The sequence below is a fragment of the Piliocolobus tephrosceles genome, chromosome 11, assembly GCF_002776525.5.
Source record: "Piliocolobus tephrosceles isolate RC106 chromosome 11, ASM277652v3, whole genome shotgun sequence".
Classification (NCBI taxonomy): domain Eukaryota; kingdom Metazoa; phylum Chordata; class Mammalia; order Primates; family Cercopithecidae; genus Piliocolobus; species Piliocolobus tephrosceles.
This window is the reverse complement of record NC_045444.1, coordinates 89,673,620-89,685,703: the sequence shown is the minus strand read 5'-3', so window position 1 is coordinate 89,685,703 and position 12,084 is coordinate 89,673,620. Positions and strand designations below refer to the sequence as shown.

General features: G+C 47.2%; 1 protein-coding gene across 5 annotated transcripts in view; it reads right to left on the bottom strand.

Annotated features, from left to right (window-relative positions):
* Positions 1–5,353, bottom strand: part of LOC111547463 (cytochrome P450 20A1) — a 58,589-nt gene extending 53,236 nt beyond the window's left edge. Inside the window, exon 1 of one of the 5 annotated variants that reach the window (XM_031936506.1) lies at positions 5,112–5,353. Coding sequence is in view for 1 of the 5 variants with exons in the window: in XM_026454605.2 (XP_026310390.1) it covers positions 5,112–5,183 (72 nt within the window). In the remaining 4 variants the exon portion in view is untranslated. Of the gene's footprint in view, positions 1–4,822; positions 4,955–5,111 lie in introns of those variants that run through there. The other 4 variants (XM_031936505.1, XM_026454605.2, XM_031936504.1 and 1 more) reach the window with 4 other exon arrangements.
* Positions 5,354–12,084: the final 6,731 nt, after the last annotated feature.

Here is a 12,084-nt window from a genome sequence, read left to right as displayed (position 1 = left end):
CACACATTTAGGCAGATAGGCAGGGTGGTGTGGAAATTATCTCCAGATTGGTTTTATTTTTTCAATGAAATAGGCCAGGTGTGGTGGTTTGCATCGGTAATCCCAGTACTTTGTGAGGCCAAGGCAGGATGATCATTTGAGTCCAGGAGTTTGAGACCAGCTTGGGCAACGTGGCGAAACCCTGTCTGTCTAAAAAGTACAAAAAATTCACCAGGTGCAGTGGTTAGCACTGTAGTCCTAGCTACTCAGGAGACTGAGGCAGAAGGATCACTTGAGCCTGGGAGGTCGAGGATGCAGTAAGCCAAGGTCACATCATTGCACTCCAGCCTGGGTGACAGAGTGAGACCCTGTCTCAAAAAAAGAGGCCAGGAGCAGTGGCTCATGCCTGTAATCCCAGCACTTAGGGAGGCCGAGGTGGGTGGATCACTTGAGGTCAGAAGTTCAAAACCAGCCTGGCACACATGTTGAAACCCCATCTCTATTAAAAATACAAAAATTAGCAGGGCATGGTGGTGGGCGCTGTAATCCCAGCTACTCAGGAGGCAGAGGCAGAGAATCTCTTGAGCCCAGGAGGCGGAGGTTGCAGTGAGTCGAGATCATGTCACTGCACTCCAGCCTGGGAGACAGAGCGAGACTCTGTCAAAAAAAGAAGGAAAGGAAAGGAAAGGAAAGGACAGGACAGGAAAGGAAAGGGAGAGAGAGAGAAAGAAAGAGAGAGGGAAGGAGGGAGGGGGAGGGAGAGAGAGAGAGACAGAAAGAAAGCAAGCAGGGAGGGAGGGAGGGAGGTGGGAGAGGGAGGGAAAGAAGGAAGGAAGGAAGGAAGGAAGGAAGGAAGGAAGGAAGGAAGGAAGGAAGGGAGGGAAGGAGGGAAGGAGGGAGGGAGGCGAGAGCAGATCACAAGGTCAGGAGTTCAAGACCAGCCTGGCCAATACATAGTGAAACCCCATCTCTACTAAAAATACAAATATTAGCCAGGTGTGGTGGCATGTGCCTGTAGTCCCAGCTACTCAGGAGGATGAGGTGGGAGAATCGCTTGAACCCGGAAGGTGGAGGCTGCAGTGAGCCAAGACCACACCATTGCACTCCAGCCTGGGTGACAGAGTAAGACTCCACCTCAAAAAAACAAAAAAGAAATTATCAGTTATTGGTGAAGACAGAAGATTTGAAGACAGGGAAGGAATGAAAAGTTATCTGGAAGATTTGGAGACTGAATACACCAGGTGATTTCCAGATACCCCACTTAAGGTTCATGAATTTAAAATGAGACTAGCAGTATGGCTGTGTTCTTTTCCATCTTTTTTTTTTTCCCCCCAGCTGTGTGGGTTCAGGGGAGGAATTGACAGAGCATTGGATTTAATCACAATTAGGGTTTGCTAGATGATTATGACAAAGGATACAGGGCAAAGGAGTTGAAGGTATATGCAAAGGAGTGATTATAGTTACAGACCATGGAACCTAAGCTTTTTTTTTTTTTGAGACATGGTCTCACTCTGTCACCCAGTCTGGAGTGCAATGGCGCCATCTTGGCTCACTGCAGCCTTGATCTCCCAGGCTCAAGCGAGCCTCCCAAGTAGCTGGGACCAGGGACCACAGATACTCACCACCATGCCTAATTTATTTATTTACTTATTTATTTTTTTAGAGACAGGGTCTTACTATAATGCTCAGTCTAGTCTCAAACTCCTGAGTTCAAGCAATCCTCCCACCTCAGCCTCCCGAAGTGCTGGGATTATAGGCTTGAGTCACTATGCTGGCCATAAGCTTCTTACATTATCAGCTTCTCCTTCATGACTTGATAGCCCTCATCAGCATAATGTAATTTCTCTTAAGAGTTTCATCACCTCACTTCCCTCTCTAGTTACCAGCACTCTTTACTGCAGAACTCTAAAAAGCTATCTATACTTGATATCTCTGAATCCATCCATTTAGGTTTATCACCCCAATTACATTAAACCACTCTTCTTAAGATTATAAATGTTGCAGTGGCTCATGCCTGTAATCCTGGATCTTTGGAAGACTGAGGCAGGAGGATCACTTCAGCCGAGAAGTTCAAGACCAGCCTGGGCAACATAGTGGGACCCCATTTCTATAAAAAATTTAAAAATCAGATTGGGTGCGGTGGCTCATGCCTGTAATCCCAGTGCTTTGGGAGGCCAAGGTGGGCAGATCACTTGAGGTCAGGAGTTCGAGACCAGCCTGGCCAACATAGTAAAATCTTGTCTCTACTAAAAATAAAAAAATTAGCTGGGCGTGGTGGTGTGTGCCTTCAGTCCCAGCTACTTGGGAGGCTGAGGCAGGAGAATCACTTGAACCTGGGAGGCAGAGGCTGCAGTAAGCAGAGATCATGCCACTGCACTCCAGCCTGGGCGACAGAGCAAGACTTTGTATCAAAAAATACAAAATCTAAAAATTAGCCAGGTGTGGTGGCATGTGCATGTAGTCCCAGCAACTTGAGAGGCTAAGGTGGGAGGATCGCTTGGAGCCAGGAATTTGAGGTTACAATGAGCTATGATGGTACCACTGTACTCCAGCCTGGGCAAGAGAGAGACTCTGTCTCTTAAACGAAACAAAACAAAACAAAAAAACGATTACCAATGTTACTAAATTCTTAGGCCTTAACTTACTTGACATATTTGCAGCATTTGATTTAGCTGATTATCCTCTTCTGCTTTTCTGCTTAAAACATCTGGCTTCCTTCTATTTATGTGGCTGCTCCTTCTCAGTCTCCTTTGCCGGCTCTTGTTTCTCTCCTCAACCATTAACATTGGAGAATCCTGGGTATGGTCCCTGTGACCTCTTCTCTCCTGTATCTAAATTGTCTGGGAGATAGCAACCAGTTCTCCTTGCTTTAAATACCGTCTATACATTGATAGCTCCCAAATGTGTATCTTCAGCCTGGACTTTTCCCATAAACTCAAGACATATATTCAGTTACTCCTCAACATCTCCACTTGGATGTCTAACAGGCATCTCAAACCTGGCCTACCCAAAACCAACTCCTAATCTCTATAAATCCCCACTACCTCCCACCAAAACAAAACTAAAGAACAACCAACAACAATAAAACCGCTGATCTTCCCTGGAATTAATCCATCCTTCCAGATACCAGGCTAAAAATAACTGGTGTTTTCCTTGATGCCTCTCTTTCACATTTCACATCCAATCCACTGGGAAAGCCCATTGGCACTATCTTCACAATTGACTAGTTCTCATTATCTCTGCCACTACTAACATGATCCAAGCTGAAATGATAATATCCTCCTAATTACTCGCCTTGCTTCCATCCTTACCTGGAGACCCAAGTCTATTCATGACTTGGCAACCAGAATGATTCTTTTAAAATTTATCTAATAAAATTAAATTTTAATTCTATCCAATTTCAAATGGCTGAAATCCTCCAGTGGCACATAGCAAAAGTCCATTAAAAAAAAGCTTAGCCTTACAAGTCATTTAAAATTTGTCCTTCACCCCCATCTTTCTGACACTCTCTCCTCTGGTCTCTTCCTCATTTACTACATTCTAACCACACTGGTCCCCTTGCTTTCCAGGAACACACCAGGCGGGTCTCCCTCTGAGGGTTTGTATTTGCTGCTCCCTCGACCCGGAATGCTCTTTCTCAGATACCTGAATGGCTTGCACCTTCACCTTCTTCCAGTCTCTGCTGAAATGTCTCCTCAGCTCCCGGCTATCCTACTTTAAAATAACAATCTACCTATCCCCAACTTTATTTCTACGTACAATCCTATATTATTTGTTTTTATTGTCTGTTCCCCTTCTCTAGGAAGTAAATTCCAAGAGTCAGGAATTTTCTGTCCGGTTTGTTCACGGCTGGATTCCCAGCACATGGAACCGTATCTGGCACATATCTAGTGCCAAGAATAAACAGTGTGCTTCTATGAGCTGATCAAAGAAGAGTATCATTTTAAAATCACCAAAAATTCAAGAACCACTGAAATTGTTTAGTTTCTCAGAAAATAAGATTTCAGGAAGTCCCTGATTGTGTAGTTGCAAGATTCCAGTCTAATCCATTTACCTGCTCGGAAAAGAACATTTAAGAAGGTGTATGGTCAATTCCAGCAGTTCAGCTACTTTTCAACTTTCACTGTAAAACCACCATCTGGCTTTGTAGAACAAGTTGTTGTTTTTGAAAAAGAATCTCACTCTGTCACCAGGCTGGAGTACTGTGGTGCAATCTCGGCTCACTGCAATCTCAGCCTCCCAGGTTCAAGGGATTCTCCTGCCTCAGCCTCCTGAGTAGCTGGGATTACAGGCGCCCGCCACCACCACACCCAGCGAATGTTTGTATTTTTAGTAGAGACGGTGTGTAACCATGTTGGCCAGGATGGTCTCGATATCCTGACCTCGTGATCCACCCGCCTCAGCCTCCCAAAGTGCATAGAACAGGTTTTAAAGACGGTCCTCAGCCATCAACGCTTTTGTTTTCAGACCCTCCCTCTCTGGGGGACGGAGGCTAGTGGAGAGAGGAGGACAGGAGGCTCGGAGAGACGGCAGGGCCGAGCCAAGCTCGCACCCGAACCGGCAGCGCGGCACTCTCCCGGAGAGAAGCATTTGCCCCGGAGCCCCTCAGAGGAGCAAGACCTGGACCTCGAGCACTTCGGATTCCAGTCCGGATAGATCGATGGACAGAAGGAAAGGAGGAAGACACAAGTGCTGGCAGAATCCTCAAGAAAGGAGAAAGGAGTGGCGCGCCCAGGAGTCTCCTCTCTGACACACTGGGAAAAGAAATTTGGGTTTGGCGGAATTATTGCCAAAAAGCCGCCCAAACTACTTGAGAGCCGCCTTGGAGAGTGGCGCGGGGTACCTGGCAAGGTGAGGCCGGCCCGCGGAGGCGCGGGTTTTTCCTCAGCAGCTAGAGCCCGCCTGGCCAGTAGCCTGAGGGGTAGCGGCGCAGCCCACGTAGCTCTCAGCGCTGGCCCGGTGGGGCATCACGTGACTTCGGGTGCGGTCCCCGCGCCGAAGCCCCGGAGGGATCCCGAGCCCTCCCCTCAGGCCCGCCCCCTGCGGCCCGCAGCGGGCAGGTCGGCCTGGATGCGGGCGACAGAGAGGCTGGGGCGGCACCCAGGACCCCAGAAAGCCAAGACGACTCTCACCGGATAGAGGTAGAGCACCGCTCCCACCAACGCCAGCAAGAAGGTAACGGCGAAGATCGCGAAGTCCAACATGGTTCTTCCGCCCAGGGAGCCACGTCTCGGATCGGCCGCTCCAGCAGCAGCGCCTCAGCCTGGCCCAACTTAAGGCATAGCGTGTGGGCGGGGGCACCCCGCCGTACCCGCGAACCAACGGGCCGCCGGGGGCGTGACCGAGACCTGCGGCTGGCGTCAGCGGAGAGAGCAATGGATCGCCGAGGAGCCGGGGCGTGGGTTCCTGCGCGCAGCAGCCGGAGGCTGAAGCCGCCTAGCGCCAGCCTCCACCCCAAGGCGGGGATTGCGGTGCACAAGATTTCAGACAGAATATGCCCGCGACTTGGGACCGAGTTGTTGGCGAATGCAGAGCCCAGGTTTCTGAGAAAAGTTAGGAGTTAGCAGTGTTCTGTCCGCCCAACACTTTTCCCAATGGATTCAGGATTAAAACCTCTAAACCAATGATTTTGGAAGAGTGGTCCCCGGACCACCTGCATCAACGTCTCCCGGGAGCTCGTTAGAGATGCAGATTATCGATGCCGGGCGCGGTGGCTCCATCTGTAATCCCAGCACCTTGGGAGGCTGAAGCGGGAGGATCGCTTGAACCCAGGAGTTTGAGACCAGCGTGGACAACATAGTGAGACCCCTGTCTCTACAAAAAAAAAAAAAAATCAGTCGGCTGTGGTGGTGCGCGCCTGTGGCCCCAGCTACTCCGGAGGCTGAGGCTGGAGGATCGCTTGAGCCGGGGAGGTGGAGGCTACAGTGAGTCGAGATCGCACGACTGCACTCCAGCCTGGGCGACAGGGCGAGACCCTGTCTCAAAAACAAAACAAAACAAAAGGAAAAGAAAATAGAAAGATTCTCGATCCCAAACTAGACCTACTGAATCAAACACTCGGGGCGGGCGGGGTGAGGGGGCGCGTACAACAATCTGTTTTAACAAAGCCCTCCCGGGGACACTGTTACACATTTAAATTTGAGTGAAAACCACCACTGATCTAACCGGGACAGGGAAGTGTCTGGGAGTAAAACAAGAGTAGATACGCCTTGTTTCACATAATTTCTGTCTGAAGTACTAGTAAATGTGGTTCTTTGACACTTTCTGGTGAGCGGAGGCTGCACACTGTTCAGGTTTCCTTGCTCTGTTAACTTTGACTTTCGGTAAATTGCTTGAGTGTTTTTTTTTTTTTTTTGAGACGGAGTCTCGCTCTGTCGCCCGGGCTGGAGTGCAGTGGCCGGATCTCAGCTCACTGCAAGCTCCGCCTCCCGGGTTCACGCCATTCTCCTGCCTCAGCCTCCCGAGTAGCTGGGACTACAGGCGCCCGCCACCTCGCCCCGGCTAGTTTTTTGTATTTTTTAGTAGAGACGGGGTTTCACCGTGTTAGCCAGGATAGTCTCCATCTCCTGACCTCGTGATCCTCCCGTCTTGGCCTCCCAAAGTGCTGGGATTACAGGCTTGAGCCACCGCGCCCGGCCGACTTTGCTTGAGTTTTCTAAGCTTCCATTTCCTTCTAGGTAAAACAGTGAAAATAATACCACATGGAGTTGCCTGTAGGTTAATTTACATATTTTATGAAAAGCACTTAGCACAGCTCCTAGCAAAACCGAATAAGTGCTATCTGCTTCAGCATTTGGCATTCGTTGCCCTGGGCATAAAATACCCTAGGGCCCCTCTTTCTATTTCGCATGGCTCAGAAGTTTTGACTTGGCTAATGAAATACAAGGCAAGGCGTGCTACTTACTAGTGCTCCTTTTAGTGAAAGTGTGCTAAAAGTATTTATAGATTTTATATATTTAATAATATAAAATGTCAAGAACAGGCAGCAATTTGGCAAGAGAAATTCCAGATTGATTTTACAGCTTCTATGATAAGCGACTATTACATAAGCAGGAAACATACCTCATTGAAAATGCCAACTCTATTGGCATCTATAGCAAATATAATGAAACATGCTGTTTAATATTTCACTTGGCAGAAATTGTATTTTTAAGTCTTTCTCTGCATATAAATGTGCTTTAAACTGTCGTATGTTCAAAGTTCTTTTTTAAGTCTCTTGTTAGAATTTTAAAGATATTTCTTGTCAAACTGATGTTCCCAATAGGTTTTCAAAACAGTAAATGGAAGAGTTTTTTTGTTTGTTTGTTTGTTTGTTTTGTTTGTTTGTTTTTGAGACGGAGTCTCCCTCTGTAGCCCAGGCTGGAGTGCAGTGGCGCAATCTCGGCTCACTGCAACCTCCGCCTCCCAGGTTCAAGCAATTCTCCTGCCTCAGCCTCCCGAGAAGCTAGGATTACAGGCACGCGCCACCATGTCCAGCTAATTTTTGTATTTTTATTTATTTATTTATTTTTTTTAATAGAGTCTCTCTCCGTTGCCCAGGCTGGAGTGCAGTGGCCGGATCTCAGCTCACTACAAGCTCCGCCTCCCGGGTTTACGCCATTCTCCTGCCTCAGCCTCCCAAGTAGCTGGGACTACAGGCGCCCGCCACCTCGCCCGGCTAGTTTTTTGTATTTTTTTTTTTTAGTAGAGACGAGTTTCACCGTGTTAGCCAGGATGGTCTCGGACTCCTGACCTCGTGATCCGCCCGTCTCGGCCTCCCAAAGTGCTGGAATTACAGGCTTGAGCCACCGCGCCCAGCCAATCTTTGTATTTTCAGTAGAGACGGGTTTCCCCTTGTTGGCCAGGCTGGTCTTTAACTCCTGACCTCGTGATCTGCCCGCCTTGGCCTCCCAAAATGCTGGGATTACAGGCTTGAGCCACCGCGCCCTGCCAAACGTAAGAGTTTTAAGTGCATGAAGTAACCATATAACCATAATCTTAGGTACCAATCCTTCCAGATATCTAGAATTCTTTTTTAGCCCTAAATTGACCTACAGCCTGAGACTCTCTGAACTTTAGGGCTGTAAAAAAGAGACAAAAATTCCAGAAATTGGGCAGGGCACCATAGTTTATAGTGAGTCTCTAAAACTAGACATCTACCTCCTCTTCCTGTGCTCCTAAAAACGTTTTGCCTAGATATTCCCTAAAAGCATTATATATATGCAAAAAATATATATATATAATATGTATATACACACACACATGTATATCCTTTCACACATTTTTTGTGTTGACATCTAAAATTTTTATCTTGACTTTAAAGGATTAAATTTCTGACATATTATAAATATTCTCATTTTGAAATTGTTGCAACTCTCTTTTAATTGTATGAAAAGGAATAGAAATATAATAGTGATGTGATAACTCTCAGACTTTTTTTAAAAACACACAAACTTGGCTGGGTGCCGTGGCTCCACCTGTAATCCCAGCACTTTGGGAGGCCGAGGCCGGCGGATCACTTGAGGTCAGAACTTCAAGATCAGCCTGGCCAACATGGTGAAACCCCGCCTCTACTTAAAATACAAAAATTAGCCAGGTGTGGTGGCACGCGCCTGTAATCCCAACTTCTCAGGAGGCTGAGGCAGGAGAATCGGTTGAACCCAGGAGGCAGAAGTTGCAGTGAGCCAAGATGGTGCCACCACACTCCAGCCTGGACAAAAACAAAACAAAACAAAAAACCCATACACTTTTCGTGAACAACTGGAAATTTTCCATGGTTCTTTTTTCTGAACTTATTTTTATTGCACTTATCCAACAAAATTTTATTCTAATGAAAGTATTTTTATCCTTGAAAGTAATTTTCTTCATCACCTGTCATACTTCTCTTCAACATGTACTCATGTTGAATTAAAAAATAGCTTTTGGGGCTGGGCACAGTGGCTCACGCCTGTAATCCCAGCACTTTGGGAGGCCGAGGCGGGCAGATCACGAGGTCAGGAGATCGAGACCATCCTGGCTAACAAGGTGGAACCCTGTCTCTACTAAAAATACAAAAAAAAAAAAAAAAATTTAGCCAGGTGTGGTGGCGGGCGCCTGTAGTCCCATCTACTCAGGAGGCCGAGGCAGGAGAATGGTGTGAACCCGGGAGACGGAGCTTGCAGTGAGCCGAGATCGCGCCACTGCACTCCAGCCTGGGCGACAGAGCGACACTCCGTATCTTAAAAATTGTTTTTGGGCCACACACAGTGGCTCACACCTATAATCCCAGGGCTCTGGGAGGCTCAGAAGTTCACTTGAGCCCAGGAGTTCAAGGTTATAGTGAGCTATGGTTGTGCTACTGCCCTCTGTCCTGGGTGACATAGCGAGACCTAGTCTCTAAAAAAAATCTAAAACACACAAAAGTTTTAAACTCTGTGGCTTTAAAAGCTCCTACAAATTTATTTATTTTAATTTGTGTGTGTGTGTGTGTGTGTGTGTGTGTGTGTGTGTGTGTGTGTGATGGAATCTCTATCTGTCATCCAGGCTGGAGTGCAGTGGGAAAATCTCGGCCTACTGCAACCTCCGCCTCCCAGGTTCAAGTGATTTTCCTGCCTCAGCCTCCTGAGTAGCTGGGTCCACAAGCATGTGCCACGCCCAGCTAATTTTTGTATTTTAGTAGAGACAGGGTTTCACCATATTGGCCAGGCTCGTCTCCTGACCTCCTGATCCACCTGCCTTGGATTACAAAAGGCAGAGCCCTCCCAAAGTGTTGGGATTACAGGCGTGAGCCACCGTGCCTGGCCTTAATTTTCTTTTTTGAGATGGAGTCTCACTTTGTGAACCAGGTTGGAGTGCAGTGGCGCAATCCCAGCTAACAACAACCTCCAAATGATCTCTGGTTGGCTACTCCTGGATTCCTTAGGTTGGAATTGTGAACACACAATCTTCTTAGACTATAGGGTTATTCTCAGGGTATGCTTATGTTATCACTGTCTGGTGTGTCTACCATGCAACTATGACCACTGACGTTCATTCCTTCAGACTATGCCACCTGGGCTCCTTATGAGCTCACTTCTAATTCCACCAAGAGGCATCAGTAAGCTGAGGATGAGAAGAGAGCAGCTTTAGAAGCCTCCTGTTTTGTTCCCTTTCAACTCTGAGCCATATTTTCTGGCAGGAGCTATATCCCACTATATATATAGCTTTGAGGTAGAACATCCTCCTATGATCCTCCAACCCTCTCTGAGTAACAATAATATTTTCTCTCTTTGCCCCTTCAGACCTAGGAGTGACAATGATTTCCCCTGTTGCTAGTCTCTGGATACTTCAGCATCCTTTATTGGTTCCCTTAATCCTCCCCACACTTCTGTATATAGTTTCTTCCTTAAAGTCTTTCGAACCATTGGAGTGAAATACTGTTTACTGTCAGACCTGACTCTAGTTGGCACAAGGGGTGGCTCCCAGAAACAGTTCAAACAGTTCCCAAGTTGGAATTCTAGGACCTGTTTAAACACATATTTGACAACCTCATGATGAGATTCATTATTGATAGTGATAATGTGTAGCATGCAGTGACAACAAGGTTATTCAAATTATTGCCATTGGTGACATGGGATGGAATGTCAGTAGGGAAGACATTTTACATGGTCAAGTGATTGTTGATAGCAACAATGGGTATTGCAAAAGATTGTGGAATAGGCCAGACACAGTGGCTCATGCCTGTAATCCCAGCAATTTGGGAAGCCAGGGCAGGTTGATCACTTGAGGCCAGGAGTTCAAGACCAGCCTGGCCAACATGGCAGAAACCCTGCATCTACTAACAATACAAAAATTAGCTGGACATGGTGGCACATGCCTGTAATCCCAGGTTCTTAGGAGACTAAGGCAGGAGAATCACCTGAACCCAGGAGGCAGAGGTTGCAGTGAGCTGAGATGGCACCACTGCAATCCAACCTGGGCGACAGAGTGAGACTCTGTCTAAAAGAAGAAGAAGAGGAAGGAAAAAAAAAAAAAAAGATGGTGGGATAGATGACTATTTCTGACTGCATTATAGAGCTTATGAAAAGAAAAAAAAAAAAAAAAAACAAGTTTAAGGCCTTGACCTTCTAACATAAGATGGTATAGGTGAAGGACCAGAAGGCTTCCATTCTTCTCAAAAGAATATTTTGTGGCCAGGCATGGTGGCTCATGACTGTAATCCCAACATTTTGGGAGGCTGAGGTGGGCGGATCACCTGAGGTCAGGAGTTCGAGACCAACCTGGCGAACATGGTGAAACCCCGTCTCTACTAAAAATACAAAAATTAGCCAGGCATGGTGGCAGGCGCCTGTAACCCCAGCTACTGGGGAGGCTGAGGCAGGGAGAATTGCTTGAATCAAGGAGGCGGAGGTTGCAGTGAGCTGAGATCGCACCACTGTACTCTAGCCTGGACAAGAGAGTGAGATTCCATCTCAAAAAACAAACAAACAAAAAAATTGTGCAGCTGCGGGGCAGATATGGCTGAGTTACAGACCCTAAAATCTAACTGTGCAGGTTGTAGAGTTACAATGCCAGCTAAAAGCAGAATCTTGCCAAATCTTTTATTCTAAATTACGGCACTGTTTGAGAAGGAATAGGACTCTGAGATCAGTACATTTGGTCAGAGGAAGACAAAGCTGAAACCCCAAGTCCCACTGAACCTTCCTTGCCGATGGGAGTGGGCCTGTCTCCCCTGCCTGAGGAAGCTAACTTCCTTCACTTGAAAGTCTTTCAGAAACTTCTTTTGGGTCAGTTATATAACAAGGTGGTGGCCTTTATCCTAAGGAAGAATTCCCATTTCTCCTCATTATTTCTAGGCGATAAAGACTGATAATAGTCTGGGCACGGTGGCTCACGCCTCTAATCCCAGCACTTTGGGAGTCCAAGGTGGGTGGATCACAAGGTCAGGAGATGGAGACCATCCTGGCTAACACAGTGAAACCCCGTCTCCACTAAAAATACAAAAAATTAGCTGGGCGTGGTGGTGGGTGCCTGTAGTCCCAGCGACTTGGGAGGCTGAGGCAGGAGAATGGCGTGAACCCAGGAGGTGGAGCTTGCAGTGAGCTGACATTGTGCCACTGCACTCCAGCCTGGGCGATAGAGCGAGATTCTGTCTCAAAAAAAAAAAAA